At 49.6% G+C, this 16,678-nt stretch overlaps 3 protein-coding genes across 3 annotated transcripts; 2 read left to right on the top strand and 1 right to left on the bottom strand.

Moving 5' to 3' along the window:
* Position 1: 1 nt before the first annotated feature.
* N7446_001989 (uncharacterized protein) lies at positions 2–2,832 on the bottom strand. Its single transcript, XM_058510738.1, has 6 exons — positions 2,752–2,832; positions 2,633–2,694; positions 2,286–2,562; positions 1,606–2,228; positions 1,279–1,555; positions 2–1,233 (listed from the first exon to the last, which is right to left on the bottom strand). The coding sequence occupies exons 1-6, from the start codon at positions 2,771–2,773 to the stop codon at positions 35–37; spliced, it is 2,460 nt and encodes an 819-aa protein (XP_058376274.1). The 5' UTR covers positions 2,774–2,832; the 3' UTR covers positions 2–34.
* Positions 2,833–3,396: 564 nt separating this feature from the next.
* On the top strand, positions 3,397–5,113 carry N7446_001988 (uncharacterized protein; the record flags this gene model as incomplete). The annotated part of the gene is made up of 3 exons (XM_058510737.1): positions 3,397–3,517; positions 3,579–4,417; positions 4,475–5,113. 3 exons carry the CDS (start codon positions 3,397–3,399, stop codon positions 5,111–5,113), a joined length of 1,599 nt encoding a protein of 532 aa, XP_058376273.1.
* A 2,467-nt stretch (positions 5,114–7,580) lies between these two features.
* N7446_001987 (retrotransposon gag protein) lies at positions 7,581–8,631 on the top strand (the record flags this gene model as incomplete). Its single annotated transcript, XM_058510736.1, has 2 exons — positions 7,581–8,399; positions 8,461–8,631. The coding sequence occupies 2 exons, from the start codon at positions 7,581–7,583 to the stop codon at positions 8,629–8,631; spliced, it is 990 nt and encodes a 329-aa protein (XP_058376272.1).
* Between the last annotated feature and the right edge of the window lie 8,047 nt (positions 8,632–16,678).

The following is a 16,678-nucleotide window of genomic DNA, read 5'->3' as shown; positions in this document are numbered from 1 at the left end:
GAGGCCTCCATCCCACATAACCATCAAACATTACTCACCCATCATCATCAAGTTTGACGGGTTGCTTCCTAGTCCTCCGTCCAGACGCCCATCCGATATCCTCCAACTCCCGTACCTCTCCAACAAGCACACCAGCCCTGTCACTCTTCTTACTAGACACTTTCCCAGCGTTCTTAAGGAACTCAGCCCTCATAGCCGCAGCATCGGGATCCTCATAATCCAGCTGCGTCATCTGTGGTTCTTGATTCTCCTCATCTTCGTCCTCCGTACGGGGGAGTCGATCATGAAGGAAATCGAAGTTTCCGCCGCTGAGCATAGATGATAGGCTTTGTTCGATGCGGCTGTTACTGCGGGAAATCGAATTGTCTCGTGTGGGGTTGGCGCTTTCGATTGCGCTGCCCAGACCGTCGTCGTTTAGTGTATCGATTGAGCTGGCGCGTGAGACGGCCCGTGGGCCGTCTAGCACTCGGTTTGAGGAGTGTGATGGGGCGCGGCCGAGCAGGGGTTTGCGCTTTCGTCGTTGTGGGTAGCTGCCGTCTTCGTTTGTTGTTGTGCTGTCTGATTGCTGTCGTGACTTGGCTGCTCGGGCTTGTTGGAGGAGTCCACTCAGGGCTGTGTCGAGGGCGGATGGTCCCGTTGCTGGTGCTGGGTCTGCACTTAGCGTTGGTTGCTTTGGGTTTTGCTCCTCAGTGGTTGGCCTTTCTGGTGGTCTGTCTGGGGATGGAGAGCGGGATTCTGGGACTGAGGGTTTAGGGGCGTCATCTTCGAAGCCATCGCCGATGACTGGCGCTGTTCGGTTTGAATCAGTCCTCTTCAGACCCCGCTTCTCCGTGCTGTGCTTCGTTGATTTGGTGGAGATGTTTGATGGGATACTTTCTCGTCGTTCACCGCCGTTATGGGGTTGCTTTCGCTTTGCAGATGCAGCGGCGGATTTCTCTGCACTGCTGGAGTTTTGGGATATTCCGCGCCGAACAATGTATGGCTCAAATGGTTTTCTTTGGCCAGTTTGTATAGATATCCAAAGCCAGTCGGCAGACACTGCTGGAACTCCCCACTCGGCCGTGTGTCGTAACTTGTCCAAGCTCGCTGTTTGAGGATCGTTGCAGATGAGAATTGACGCTTTTTCTGTAAGGTAGTCACCATAGGTGGCACCCATCAACACGACCAGTTTGCGTACGTGCAGAAGATCGATGCCTCCAAAGCCAGTCGAGCATATCCGCATTTCCGAAAATCCTAGGACTGTTAGAGGAATATTCTATACCCTGATATCCTTCTTACCTGGTATAGGGAACTTCGGGAAAGGTGTGCTTGCGACATGAGACTCTGGTGGAACAAAAGCTTTGGCACCGATGCACCTTTCCAACCACATTTCGGTGACAACCTCACATTCGAATGCCATATCATCTGTTGAAGGAATCTCCGATCTGGGGGTCTGGTATGGCACCATGATGTACAACCCGTGTCCTGTCTTTGGGATACTAGGGCTAGAAAACTCACTCAGCGAGTTCACTAGCTGAGCTCCGTTATAGGTGAGATGATCGCGCAGAACGCCCGTCTAGAGAAAATTAGCCAAAGTATTGAGAGATAAAGCCTACGGGTACAAACCTGTTTGGAAGAGAATCCTTTAGTGAAGAAATATGTCTCATGTAGGAACCCATTGTCTTTTGACGTTTTAGTTGGCTTCTGACTAGTCTCCATGTTCTCGGAAAAGGTAGTTTCGCTGGCAAATGACTGATATGCCTGGATGACAGGCTTGGGGGCCTCGGGTCCTCGTCCTTGGGGTGCTGTTATTGGCTTATTTGCCTGGATGTTCTCGAATCCCGTTCCGACAATATCACCCCAGATGCTTTCGTTCTGGTCCACTAGCTTGGTACTTGCGATCCTGCGTAGTTTTCTAGGTCGTGGGTTCATGGGATTCTCTTTTGTGGCAGGGTTGTCCTTCTTAGAGGGCTCCCTCTCCATTGGCGAAGTTCGATTCCATGCACCGAGACCTTGTTCTGCCGGTGGGACTAGCGGGTGGTATCTCTCTTCGCCGAGGATCATTCCTCGCTCGATGCTGTCGGTGAACCATTTGACCGAAACGACTTTGATGTTCCATTGTGTTGCAAATTTGTATTTCTCGCCGTCCGAATTGCGCGCAATAAGATGGGTCACGGACTTTGTCAGGTCTTTCCGGTATTCAGCCCCATTCTCCTCTGTAGTCTTCTGCATGTAGGAACGGAAGGGAACTGCGGCAACTTGGTTAGCATTGCCCCAGGCGCAATCATGACAATTGGCTAACTCACGGTCTGAGAATCCAGTAATGCAAATCTTGAGTCCATGCAAAGTGGCCAGTTTATATTGTATCTCCAGCGCGTGGATGTCTATATCCTCGCCTTTTGTCCACGACTCTCGAACGGCCTCGATCCAGTCTGGTTTCATGGCCACCACATCATTTCGTTCCCGCGCGACGAATCGGTACTTGTCGCTGTTTGTATCACCCACAAGTAAATGGGTTACGTCCGACGTAAGGTGGACACTGTGCATCGCGCCCATTTGTTCCGCCATTTGGGTTAGTTGAGTCTGCGCAACGAACATGCGGGTTAGCCTGTTCTTGTGGTTTTGTGAGGTAATTGGGTCTTGTTTGACATACCCGCTGCTCAATTTGAACTGATGTAAAGCAAATGACGACACCCGTCAGAGGGTAGTCTTTGTCTGTATGGTCCATTAGCAACGCAAGTCCGATTTTGTGGGTGCAGGTACTCCACGTACTCAGAGCTGCCATGTCTGCCATTCTTCATGATCGCAGAGGTCAGTCTACGTCAGAAATGGCGTTTTTCTCGAGATGCTCCCGCGACTGTTTGTTGGTATCGTTGGCTTCTGCATGCTCGTCCCACGCGTTTTGCGGCGATATGCGATCACGTGATGCCGTGGTTCTCCTCGCATATGCCTGGGTCAAGTGTGAATATGTTATGCACTTCAAGTAATTGCTTCCAGTGGGTTAAATATCGTATTTAATTGTATTTTTATGTTGAATAATGCAAATTTATTGTGGTGTCGAAAAATGTGTTATGTTTGGACCATGGCCTGAACTATATAAGTTATATTTTGTGTTAACGTTACCCATCCGCCGGCTGCCCTTTTAGTCAGCTATTAGTCACCCGCCGTCTTACACGGCGGGCCGAGTAGCTTCACTCCCCTGACAGCTAACGATAAGTTAGCGAATTTAACGTAGTGTAGTTACATAAGCCTCGCTTGGCGAACCTGCCAAGCCCCAGGGATCACAGGGATCTTTGTATCTAACCCAATCCAGTCTAGGCTTCTGCATCGTGTGCCCCACTCTCGTGCGCATCTTACGGTCCTATTTGCAATCTTCCCCAGCACAGACACTTGTGGGTCATAGTGCTCTATCACGACATGTCAGTGAAACGCCCCAGACTCGTGTCTCCGGTACGGTACAATTGCCTACCTATCCCAGAAACCGACATCGATACCTCCTTCCCCCATCAACAGATTTTATCTCCCAGGCTTATATCAAGTAAGATGAATTTCGCTTTTCTGTCATGCTGTTTTGAACTTGAGTCGCTAATGCGCAACAGGAACGGATTCGCAAGTGTGGGGACTCCCCGAGTCAGCAGAAATACGCGCTGTTCACGCTCTCGAGACTACACCAGAGAATGAACGGCTGGTTCGGACTCATCATCCTGCTTTGCGACAACATGATCCAGTTTACGTATCTCATTCCCAGTACGGCCCTGAGGTCTGGCTTGTGATGGGCGGGTGTGAAGACATTAAAGCGGGAGGGCGACCATTGCACCCTTATCTTGAGGACAGGTTGGACCTTCACCCCTTTGGGCAAGTTTTGACTCCACGTTCACCATGGAGGGAGGAATACCTTTTCAAAGAAGGTATCAACCCAAGAAAGCTCCTGGCCCCCGAGAAGATTGATAGCTTGCGCGAGCTTTTCCCCGCGGCAGTAGGGGCCCGTATATCCGTCAGTGGATTCCTAGTCGTCCTTTTTAAATCGTTACACGACATTCAAGCCGTGTATGAGAGAGACTGGATCATGGAAGTGGGTGGTTTGCGAACAGTCTATGATGAATATAGGCTCGGAGTCAGCGCTGACACCGTCACATCCAGCATGAAAGTTTGCGAAAAACCCGAGAGTCTCCATGGTCAAGGCTGCTTGGGCCTGAGAATTCGGATGACCGATGGAAAAGAAGCCATAACGACTGTAACGCATGGCTTTGTGAGAAACCCTCACCGGTCTCGTATGACCATGATGTTTTCCGAGTGGATCTTGAGAGCCAAGAGCGCTCTTCTAGGCTTCCGCCGTCCACCACCTCAATCCGACACTTGCGCAATTGGAGTCGTACGGAGTTCAAACAAGAATTCTCCGATTGGGAAAGAGGTTTGGCTGGCAACGGAAAAGAAGAGGGTAAGTCTTTCCCTTTTTCCTGTGCTTACTGCTAAGGACTCTGACTTGTTTATCTAGATCGGTGTTATCTCCTATACATTCGACGATCCAAGCCCAGTTCTTCCGTTTCCCGCTGGCTATCGGCACGACCTTAGCCTCATCATGGACGATAACCTACCTCAACTTGTCAGCCCGCCTGGCTATCCCGCTGTGTCAGGATGGGCGTCATACTCCGCCGCGCTCGCTGGGTCCGATGTCTACGTAACCCGGATGAACACGGTCGTTGGGAAGTGGCTGCTACTCGAAGGAACTGTTGACCCTAATGCAATTAGAAACGCAACGGTCATAGGTACCCAGTACCTATGGGACCGCTCTGCGTATTCACAGACTGTGTCACTTTTATGGAAAACGAAAGAACCGTTCACTCCTGCAGATGGGTGGTCAGGATCCGTCCTATGCCTTGGACGGCCGACAGATGAGTCGAGCCAGGCGGTTGTCTTCCAGAATTTTCAAGTGCCCTGCACCACGCTCGTCGACCCCGAATCCGGTCGATCTCATGAAGCAATTGTCAAAGGGGGTTTTTTGCTCCCTGAATCGATACGGTCTTCCAAAATTGTCACAAGCAAGGACCAACACCGGGGGAGGGATTCCGACACATATCCGCGCCGCAGCAGAGAACACGCAGGTTCAGACCGTCAGGTGTTCTCAGCCTTTTAGGAAAGCTTCAATCTCGATGTTTCGCCCGGATAAGCCAAGTACTTATTAGCTTATTATGATTATGAATCCATTAGCTTATTATTTTTATGAATCCTTTACTTAAATTGTTGTTGAAGCTGAATGATATCTTGCATGAGCCCGGATCTAACCTTTGATCTTTTCTTTCTCCAGGTTCTCTCAATCCGCTCTACTCAGCCAAAGCATTCCAAGGTTGGATTTTCCTGTACTCCCCTGGACCATATATCTTGCATGAGCCCGGATCTAACCTTTGATCTTTCTTTCCTCCAGGCTCTCCTTCCGCTCTACTCAGCCAAAGCATTCCAAGGTTGGATTTTCCTGTACTCCCCTGGACCATATATCTTGCATGAGCCCGGATCTGACCTTTGATCCCTTCTCCCCACAGTTTTGACGACTCTACCACACCGATATCCAGCTTTCGTCATAAGTAAGAATCATTTTCCTTTCCCGTGGGCTTTCTTTCAGTGCATTGTCTATATATTACTAACCCTGATCCTCCTAGTCAGCTATTCAAATCTAAGACCTAGCCGTCCTACGAAGTGAGTATCGATTCCTTTTCCCGTGGGCTATCTTTTAGTGCATTCCCTATATATTGCTGTCCTAAATCCCCCTCTTTAGCTACTTAATTTAGATCCTAGCTATCCTTAGAACTAAGGATCTTTTTCTTCCCCCGTAGGCTTACTTTTAGTGCATTATCTATACGTTACTAACCCTAATTATCCTAGTCAACTATTTAAATCTAAGGCTTCCTTTCCGACTCCCCTTAGTCTTACCCTCTACTATATCTATCTAGCTATATTAGTATAGATCCCCTAGAGAAACGTAAGCATAGCAGAGCTAGTTCTACTAAAGGTGGCTCTAATATACCGGTGGGACCTAAAGATTCCTTTCTAATTAGGCTTCCTTTTACTAATTATATAAGTAGGGTAACAAAAGACCGGCAAAAAAGAAGGACATAACACCTCGTAAGTCTAGTTTCCGTGCTATAAAGTGCCCTTAAGGCAGCCCTATCAATGTCTTCGATTAGGAAGCGCTAATCCTTAACCTTTAAGGTGCGGAGGGTCCTCTCGCGGTATATATCGGATTTAATAACGTTAGCGACTTACGGTTCCTAGCCTATGTTACGGACCTACCAGGCACCAATCGATTATGGGGCCGCAACTTACTGATGGGCCACCGAGAGCCAACCGATCTATCTGTCATCAGATCACGTGCAGTACCTTATACCCTGGACACCCCAGGTATTCAAGGGAAAGAGAAACACAATCATGCTCAGTGAGCGCTCAGTGAGCAAAGGCATGATTGACCCTGAGCGGACCCACCCGGCAGACTTTATCCTGTACATATGTGCCTATATGTGACGGACAGGATCTGCGTGCCAACAGGCCACTTTCGGCCTTCCCTTCGCCGTCTCATTGTATACCGCAATAACCAATGAGACGACCACCACGTGATCATGCAAGTAGTAGAAAGGTCAACCGTCGATGAGTAGATCTTGCCAAGCCAGATCTACCATTCTACTTTCTACTATTCTACTTAGGAAGAACTCAGGATATATAAGGACACTCATTCATGTATCTAGTTTAGTTCTTCGTGTTCAATCATACATTGTTACTTGTGTCTACTGTTCAGAACCTTCGGTGACTCTTTACTTGATTATAACTTGACAACACTACGAATAGACCCGTACTCCGGTATAGGTTAGTTCGGCGCTCTATCTGGCATCGCTCCTCGATATCCTCAAAAGGACTTAGCCCGTATAAGGCCTGTTAGGCGACGGTACAGTTGAGAGACAGATCGTTGACGTTGGAAGCAGAGAAGCATCAGGCAAGTATAACCCAGGAATCTTCTAACATAGCGACGACCCGTTAGTCGTGCGTAACAGCCTATTCTTACCGATTCTACTAATCTAGTAGATATAGTAGGCGGATGCCTACGGTGCTTATAAGAAGCATATTTTCTAGTATATTCATAAGTATATATCTAAACTTAAGGAATCGTTCGACCCGTAGAAGTGTTAGCCTAATAGATAGGAGGACGAAAGAACCTAGACTCTTAATCGTAAGATACGTATTGCTTAGTGTAACGGGCCAGGGCCCGTAGACATCACGTGCTGACCACGTGACCATATCTGTTTACACCGCCGCATGGCCGTGTAGAACGTCCTTTCCTTAAGCTTTTGATAGACAGCATGACGGCTTAGCTAGTTTGAATCAAGACTTGCTTCGACCCTTCACATATCAAAAGCTTCTCTCCACCCAACGAGACCGACGAACGAACGAGCGTGTGTCACTGAGAACCGCTATCAACGAACGAAAAAGAGCGTGTGCTACTGAGTCCGCTAAAGCGATCAACGAGCGAAACCATAGCGTAACAGCAACGAGACGTAGACGAAACGATGGCGGGAGGCAGCGAATCATCAAGCCCCCCGAATTGGGCCCAGTCCCTAATGCAACAAATTGCCCAAAACCATGCAAGGCAAGAAAATGTGATTCAAGCACAAGAAAACGCGATTCAAGCACAAGACGAACGAATTGATAGACTGGAGGCCTTGCTACGGAGCACGATAAAGCCTAGCGAACCTACCCCTACTCTCCAGCGAATCACGAGTGAAACGATAGAACCTACGAAAAGGTCCGATCAACAAACTAGACTTGGAGGTTACCTTCCGAGGGCTCGCCTCCCCGACCCCGCACTGTTTGCTGGTATCACTACTGAATGGTCTGCCTGGCGAATTACAATGGAGAATAAGCTAAGCGTGGACGGTCTTGCTATCGGTAACGATCAGGACCAATTCGCGTATGTTTTCTCTCGCTTAGAGAAACTCGCGTGGAAGAACACCGGAACGTACGTGAAACTACGGCGAAACGACGGCACTGCGAAAGAGCTCTTAGACCACTTAGAGCAGATATACGGAGACCCGAACTCGCAAGCTAGAGCAGCGAGGCGCCTTCACCAGATACGGCAACGTGAAGACCAACCGTTCTCTAAGTTCCTTCCTCAATTAGAAAAGGAATTCGCAGACGCTGGCGCGCTCGAATGGCACGATGAAGCGAAGCGACAAATCCTGCTAGGATCCTTGAATCGAACCATGACCGATTCACTAATGAATCGCGGTATACCCGCCACTTTTATAGGACTGATCTCCCGCCTACACGAGATCAGTACCGATAGGGACGCCCTCGATATCAACCGACCCCAGAGAGGTAGATATAGTAGCGCAACGACATACGATCCTATGGATTGGACGCCCACTCGGACTACTACCGTGAGTAACGTCTATCAGCGGGCGAATCAACCACGAAACGCTAGCGAAGACCAACAACTAGCGGGAAAACGAGCAAAATGGGTCCCTCCGGACGAACTTGAATGCCGGCGGAGAGAAGGTCGATGTTTCCGTTGCGGAAGGGACGGATGTAGTATCCGTCAATGCCCCCTATTACCTGCGAAGCCACCACAACAAGCACTTCAACGCCCTCGTATCACCACAGCGGCGGTAGAGGAAAGCAACCAAAACGCTAGTGTTTCGACACTAAAGAAGAAAACAAGTTGGAGAAGCGAAAGACAACGAGCGGTCACTCTATCACACGACGAAGAGAGTTCGGAAAACGAGTAGCTCCTGTTGTTAGTCGCAAACAGGAGCGAAACGGAGTGAAAAAGCTATTTAAACAAGAGAAGCCTTTCAAAGTTGATGTACAATTAAACGGAATCCAATCAACGCAAGCACTGGTTGATAGTGGCTGTCTTTGCTACGCCACTATTAGTGATTCTCTCGTTAAAAGCTTCGACCTCCCGCGCATTCGTATACCTACTCGAACGTTAGACGGTGTAGTAGGGAACCAGGGACAAATCGAGTACGTGACGTACTTTGACGCCGACATCCATGGTCATAGACAAGGACGAGTCTATGCGTATGTCATCTACGGACAACTCGACGCAATGATTCTCGGGAACCCATGGCTAGTCGAGGTAAAGGGTGTCTACTCGCCAGCGAAAGGCTATCTCGACATTCGAGACAAGGAGGACAAAACGACCCGATGCTGGAATCGAGCGAACCCCTCGATCGCACCTCCGGGAATGAAACCTCTTCGAGTGACGAATATCTCAGCATCCCAGCTCTACCAGGTTATCGACAACGAAACGCAACCGGAACGCTTACGAATCGGCAAAGTAACACTAGCTGATATCGAGAAAGCCTTACGAACGAAAGACCTAGTCGACCCGAAGACGCGACTCCCTAAGCAGTACTGGCCTTGGTTAGACGTGTTTAGTCAACAGTTAGCGGACCAACTTCCTCCTCACCGAGTAGGAATCGACCATCGTATACCACTACGAAAAGACGCGTTAGGCAACGAAGTTCCCCCGCCCTATGGTCCCCTTTACGGCATGAATCGAGAAGAGTTACTAGTGTTACGAAAGACCTTAACAGAGCTACTCGATAAGAACTTTATTCGAGTTAGCAAGTCGCCTGCCGCTTCGCCAGTGTTACTCGTCCGAAAACCTAGTGGAGGAATACGTTTTTGTGTAGACTACCGAGGTCTTAACGAACTCACGATTAAAGACCGATACCCACTACCCTTGATCAAGGAGACCTTACGGAATATGGCTAGTGCTCGCTGGTTTACGAAACTTGATATTATCGCCGCATTCCATAAAATTCGTGTACAATCAGGCGAAGAATGGAAAACAGCGTTCCGAACACGATACGGCCTCTACGAGTGGAACGTAACACCCTTCGGTCTTACTGGCGCTCCCGCAACCTTCCAACGGTATATCAATCAAGTGCTACAAGAACATCTGGACGATTTCGTGTCCGCATACGTAGATGATATCATTATCTACTCTAGCGATTCGCTAGCGGACCACCAACGAAAAGTTAGCGAAGTGCTAGGAAAACTGCGGGATGCCGGACTTCAATGCGATATTACGAAGTCCGAATTCGAACGCGACTCTGTGAAATACCTTGGTTTCATTATCCGCGCTGGGCAGGGTGTCTGTGTTGATCCAAAGAAGGTTGACGCAATTCGATCATGGGAAGTGCCGAAATCAGTAAAAGACGTACGGAGTTTCATTGGATTCGCCAACTTTTACCGCTCGTTTATACCGCGTTTCGCAGACTATGCGAAACCTTTAATCGAGTTAACGCGAAAAGAAGCTTTATTCACGTGGAACGACGCTTGTCAACGGGCATTCATAGAATTGAAAGAAAAGTTTATCGATGCACCGATACTAGCTCATTTCGAAGAAGGTCGAGAAACAATTGTGGAAGCAGACGCGTCCGGCTGGGCTACTGGAGCAGTCCTATCCCAAGTCTCCGATGATAGCTCTTTACGACCTATCGCTTACCTATCTCAAAAGCTGAATCCGGCGGAATCGAACTACGAGATACACGATAAGGAACTACTAGCGATTATACGCGCACTTCGTGAATGGCGACCTGAACTTAAAATGGTCCCGAAATTCAAGATTCTCACAGATCATAAGAATCTTCGATATTTCGCAAAAGCGAGGCAACTAAATGAACGGCAAATGCGTTGGTCAGACCTACTCTCAGAGTTCGATTTCGACCTACAGTACCGTCCTGGGAAGCTAGCTTCCAGACCGGACGCCCTATCAAGACGGACCCAGGATGCTCCCCAGGGAAACGCCGACGAAAGGATATCGAATCGCTTCCGATGCATGTTCGAGAAGGTAAATGTGGATACGGGGCGGACCGTGGATACTCCCCAAGGGAACGCCGACGAAACGACGTCGAACCACCCGCGATCCATGCTCGAAAAGGTGAACGTGAATACTGAACGGGTCCAAGCAGACGACACCCCCTTGGACTTCGAGACCCCGGTCCCTCTATTCGAGGAGCCTACACTACAATCCCTATGGGAAACGAGCCGAAAGTCTGACCAAGTGTACCGCACGATCTCTCAAGCGCTAAAGGACGGAGGACGACGAATCGCACCCGAAATAGACGTTAAAATAAGCCTCGCCGAATGCCAGTTAAACGAACAAGGACTTCTTTGTTTCCGTGACCGTATCTGGATCCCAGAGAACGAACCCTTACGGACTGGAGTGATACAACGAGTCCATGACTCTCATATCACGGGACACCCAGGGCGAGACGCCACCTATTCGATACTGTCTCGCCGGTTTTTCTGGCCCGGTGCGGCGAAAGACGTACGAAGATTCCTCCGAAACTGTACAGTGTGTGGAAGAAGCACGATTTGGCGCGACACTAAGCAGGGTCTGCTTAAGCCACTACCGATACCTGATCGAATATGGGCCGAGATTTCAATGGACTTTATTACCGACCTACCACCCTCGGGACACGAAGAAGCTACAAATTGCCTAGTAGTCACGGATAGACTCACAAAGAGTGTTATCACAGTGGCTATGAAGTCGATCACGGCGGACGCCCTAGCGGACGTATTCCTAATGCATTTTTACATGCATCATGGACTACCGGTAGCTATCACGAGTGATCGAGGCTCACAATTCGTGAGCGGGTTTTGGCAACGCGTATGCGAAACGCTAGGGATTCAACGCCGATTATCCACAGCCTTTCACCCTCAATCAGACGGTTCTACAGAGCGAGCGAATCAAGAAGTCGAACGAATCCTACGAATATTCGCGTCTTACGCTCAAACAGACTGGAAAAGTCTTTTACCTATTGTCACGGGAGCGATAAACAACCGCGAAGCAGCGTCAACAGGACTATCACCCTTCTTCTTTACACACGGCTACCATATTGAACCGATCGGGTTGCTCAACCAAGGAAACGTACAAGAGGCAGCGAGTGGACCGGAAAACGCCGGCGAAAAGTTCGTAAATCGCCTACGGGACGCTACCGAATGGGCACAGGCGGCAATCGCAAACGCGCAAGAAAAACAACAGAATCAGTCGAACCGGACAAGGCAAGCCGCGCCAGTCTACCGTACGGGCGACAAAGTATGGTTAAACCTTCGGAACGTCCGTTCGCAGAGACTATCGAAGAAGCTCGACTGGTTACACGCGCGCTATACAGTGCTGGAAGCCCCTACACCACACACAGTAAAGCTCGACGTCCCGTCCGGTATACACCCAGTCTTCCATGTCGAACTCGTCAGGCCAGCCGCAACGGACCCCCTAAGCTCCCAATTGGTAGACGATTCCCAACCGCCACCTATACAAGTCGGTGACGAACTCGAATACCAGGTGGAAGAGGTTATAGCAGCACGGACAAAGAAGATCGGTAGAGGACGACGCCGTGAAGTTTTAGTGAAGTGGCTCGGATACGCAGAACTGACATGGGAACCCGTGGCTAACTTGCGAGACTGCTCCGCACTAGAAGCGTTTCAAGAGCGCTTCGGTGACGTCTCGACACATAACAGACCCGTTTTCGAGTCAACACGTGTTACCTCTCTCTTCGTAGACGACGGAGGGGACGAGGGGGTACTGTAACGGGCCAGGGCCCGTAGACATCACGTGCTGACCACGTGACCATATCTGTTTACACCGCCGCATGGCCGTGTAGAACGTCCTTTCCTTAAGCTTTTGATAGACAGCATGACGGCTTAGCTAGTTTGAATCAAGACTTGCTTCGACCCTTCACACTTAGGGTCTTATACACCTTAAGCTAGAACTTAAGGAATACGCTAAGATATCTACCGAGGATAACCGGGACGTGTGTGTTCTATAACGGGAAGCTATTAAACGTAAGTTCGATATCGAGTTTCCTACCGATACGCCCTTACTATACCCGGTTCTAGTGATAGGCCCCTTAGAGGGCGAAAGCGACATAGAACCCTATAGACGCTGTTAGGAACTACTAAAGTACTTTAGCTCCGTCTAAGGCTCGATATATGTAACGGAATCCTCAGAAGCCATGCACAGATCTCTCGCACTCCCAGAGGATCGACACCATATAGGTGTCGACACGTCAGCGTTGGCTCACCGTAACGCTGATCCCCCATGTTAAATAGTCTGCCCCGGAGAACCCAGCGGTTCTCCAAGAATCAGTCTCTGTATTCCTCCAATATATTGTTCGCTTCCAGGCATCTTCATCTTACCTAGTTGACAGGCTCTATCCTGTAAACACTAGAACCCTACTTCTTTACAATTCTGATTCTTCTTCTTCAACTACCTAAGATTGAAGATGCCTCCTAAAGCAACAATGACCACCCGATCGTCGGTCGCTCGTGGGTCGCCAGCGAACCCACACCGGACCGACGCCGAGTCTATGATTCCTCCTGCTACCGCCTACGACGAAAGTAGCAGTCTAGAGAATGATTCTCAGGACCGGGCTCCCCAACTTAGCGAGCACCTCGCTGAGGTCGAACGCCTCGAAACCCTTCACGCGTTGCTTACTCGAAAGAAAGAACTCGAGGAAGCGATCGGCCAAATGACGGAGCAATCGACGTCGGACCGCTATCGACGTTCTCCCTCTACGTCATCGGAAAGAGGACGAGCTTCCGGAGAGATCAAAATCGAGGTTCCAATTTTCAAAGCACATTATAGTATACAACAACGTCAAACTTGGCTTAACGACCTCCAAGACATGTTCGCGGGTGCACCCCGTAAATATGGATCGGACGAAAGAAAGATCCTTGGTGCCACTAATAGCATGAGCTCTGACTGCCGCGAAAGATGGCGACACTACGTTGAAGAAAAAGCGGAACCCCAGCGAACCGCTTACAAAACGACGTGGGACCTATTCGAGAAATGGACTCTTACGTTGCTACACAATTCAGCTACACTACAAGCTGATATCGCTACCTCCTTGCAAGAAGCCCGGCAAGGCCCGAATCAAAGTCCGAGCGATTTTAATTCTTACCTTCTTTCGCTCGAGAGACACTTCGAAGCACCGCCGGAGGATCAACGGGCGTTAAACTTCTTCACTAAGTTACAGCTCCGTCTCCGAAATCGTATCCAAAACGCTATGCTTCATCTACCAAAAAATCGAGACGAGATGGTATCGACAGCGATGCACTATTGGAACCTTATCTATACTGAATCGGGCACAAAAAACTACCCCCTCGCTCAACAAACAAAAGACATCACTCCCCTGACCAACAGGGATATCGAAAACGGATTAACTTCAACGGGCCATCCTCTAACTCTGGTCGGGGCCGAGGATGGAACCGTGGAAACTTCCGAGGACGAGGCGGTGATCGAAACCCAAACATCAAACCATATTCAAACCGGCGTGAATTCGGCGCAAAGCCGCATGATCGCCAACGAACCGACGGCGTAACTCCACCAAAACCATATAGCTGTTTCACTTGCGGTTCAACCGATCACTGGAAGGACGAATGCCCCCAGAATTCAACTAGGGTCCAGTCAGCACCAGTACACTCGGGAAAAGCCAAAGGGTCGGTGTAGAAGCCGGAACACCGACCCCTCAAGAAACAATTAGGACCGCATGCCGCCTCTATATCCCAATTACCGTACGGGGCGACATCGAAACGCATGCGGATCTCGATAGCGGAGCTGAGGTTGACATCGTCAGTCATCAATTCGCTCAGCAATACGGACTTCGTCGTGCACCGCTCACTAGCGTTATTATCTCAGCTATTAATCGAAGGTCAACACCTACTTACGGGGTGTGGGTAGTCCCTATCACAGCAACGGACTCACGGGGAACTACTCGTACCTTCGAGAGGCGCTGCCTAGCTATCGATCGAGATCCTCGTCTCGAAGGAAGCCCAGTCCTGCTTTCTATGACAACTGTACGAGATGAACACATCGACTTTTCGCCATATAAACGCCAGTGGTGGTATGTCGCATCGTCATACTCGATAGCCACCCCCCATCAATTCGTGAAAGAATGCCGGAACCACGCGTACGTATACGCAGTGGTGAAACTTCCTGAGGAAGTGTGGCTTCCAGGAGATGACCAAAAAGACCCCACTTCACGTGAGGGGCTTCCTAGCGAATTACTAGCGTACAGCGACGTATTCGCGCCCGAAAATGCCAAGACCTTACCGCCTCAGAAAGCAACAGACCATACTATCGAGCTAAAAGACGGTGAAACGCCGCCGTATGGCCCGATTTACCCTCTCTCTCAGACAGAGCTTCGAGAGCTCCGATCATATATAGATGAAAATCTCGAAAATGGTCGGATCCGACCCTCAAAGAGCCCAGCAGGGGCCCCCATCCTATTCGTGCCCAAAAAGGATGGCAGTTTACGTCTCTGCGTAGACTATCGGGGGTTAAATAAGGTCTCAGTTAAGAACCGGTACCCTCTTCCTCTTATCTCGGAGATCCTCGATCGGCTCGCTGGCGCGCGGTTCTTCAGCAAGATCGATATACAAGACGCATATTATCGGATCAGGATCCATGAAGGAGAGGAGTGGAAGACCGCCTTTCGCACTCGTTATGGCCATTTTGAATATACAGTTATGCCATTTGGTCTTACGAATGCACCGGCCACTTTTCAGAATTATATTCACACGGCGTTAAGAGGGCTTCTCGATGTCGTTTGTGTGGCGTATCTCGACGATATCCTAATCTTCTCGCCAGACCGCGAGACCCACACAGAACATATCTGTCAAGTGCTACAAAGGTTACGACAGGCACAGCTATACGCGAAGCCTACAAAATGCACCTTCTATCAGGATCAGGTCGAATTCCTAGGATTTGTGATATCTAGGGATGGTATCTCTATGGACAAGCAGCGCGTCGACGCTATCACTTCATGGGATATCCCGAAAAGTTACCACGAAATCCAAGTGTTCCTAGGATTCTGCAACTTTTACCGACGATTCATCAAGGGGTATAGCTTAATTGCATTGCCCCTAACCTCTCTACTTCGAGGAAGCAAGAATGGCAAGAAGCCTGGGAGTGTCGAGCTCTCTAACGAAGAAACGCAAGCGTTCCGCCAGCTTCTCGATGCTTTCCAAGATGCCCCAGTTCTCCACCATTTTGATCCACAAAGACATATCCGTATCGAACCCGATGCATCAAATCTCGGGATGGCTGGAATCCTATCGCAGCCAGACACAAGCGGGACATGGCACCCAGTGGCATTCTGGTCAAAGAAATTTAGTGGTGCGGAGCTCCGCTATGCGACGCCAGATCAAGAGCTTTTCGCTATCGTTTACTCGTTTAAACAATGGAGACACTACCTAGAGGGTAGCAAGTACCCCGTCGAGGTGCTTTCAGACCATGCTAATCTCCAGACATTTATGAAGCAGCCTAAGCTCAACGGTAGACAGGCAAGGTGGCTTATGTTTTTAACTCCGTTCGAGTTCACTATAAAGCATCGCGCCGGGAAGACCAATCCCGCGGATGGCTTATCAAGGAAACCAAATGCTAGCCGGGTCGCGCCCGCAGCTGAGCTTACGACCCCGATCCAAGAGCGTTTCGCTAGCGATCAGGAGGTGAGTATACAGCGAACCGCTGTCAAAGAAATAAATACCGGTCAGGGTGTGCCTGCAACCGAGGCTAGTCAGGATGTGCCTGCGACTGAGCTTAGCGAGCCCGGGACGCCGGAGCTTAGCAAGAAGAGAGATAGCCGCCGAGCATCTCTGCACCGCCGAGTGCTGATACGCCGTCGAGCGTCTATTAAGGGAG

Source organism: Penicillium canescens (assembly GCF_028828765.1).
Source record: "Penicillium canescens strain IBT 15451 chromosome Unknown utg000002l_segment0_segment0, whole genome shotgun sequence".
Lineage (NCBI taxonomy): Eukaryota > Fungi > Ascomycota > Eurotiomycetes > Eurotiales > Aspergillaceae > Penicillium > Penicillium canescens.
This window is presented reverse-complemented; position numbering and strand designations above follow the sequence as displayed.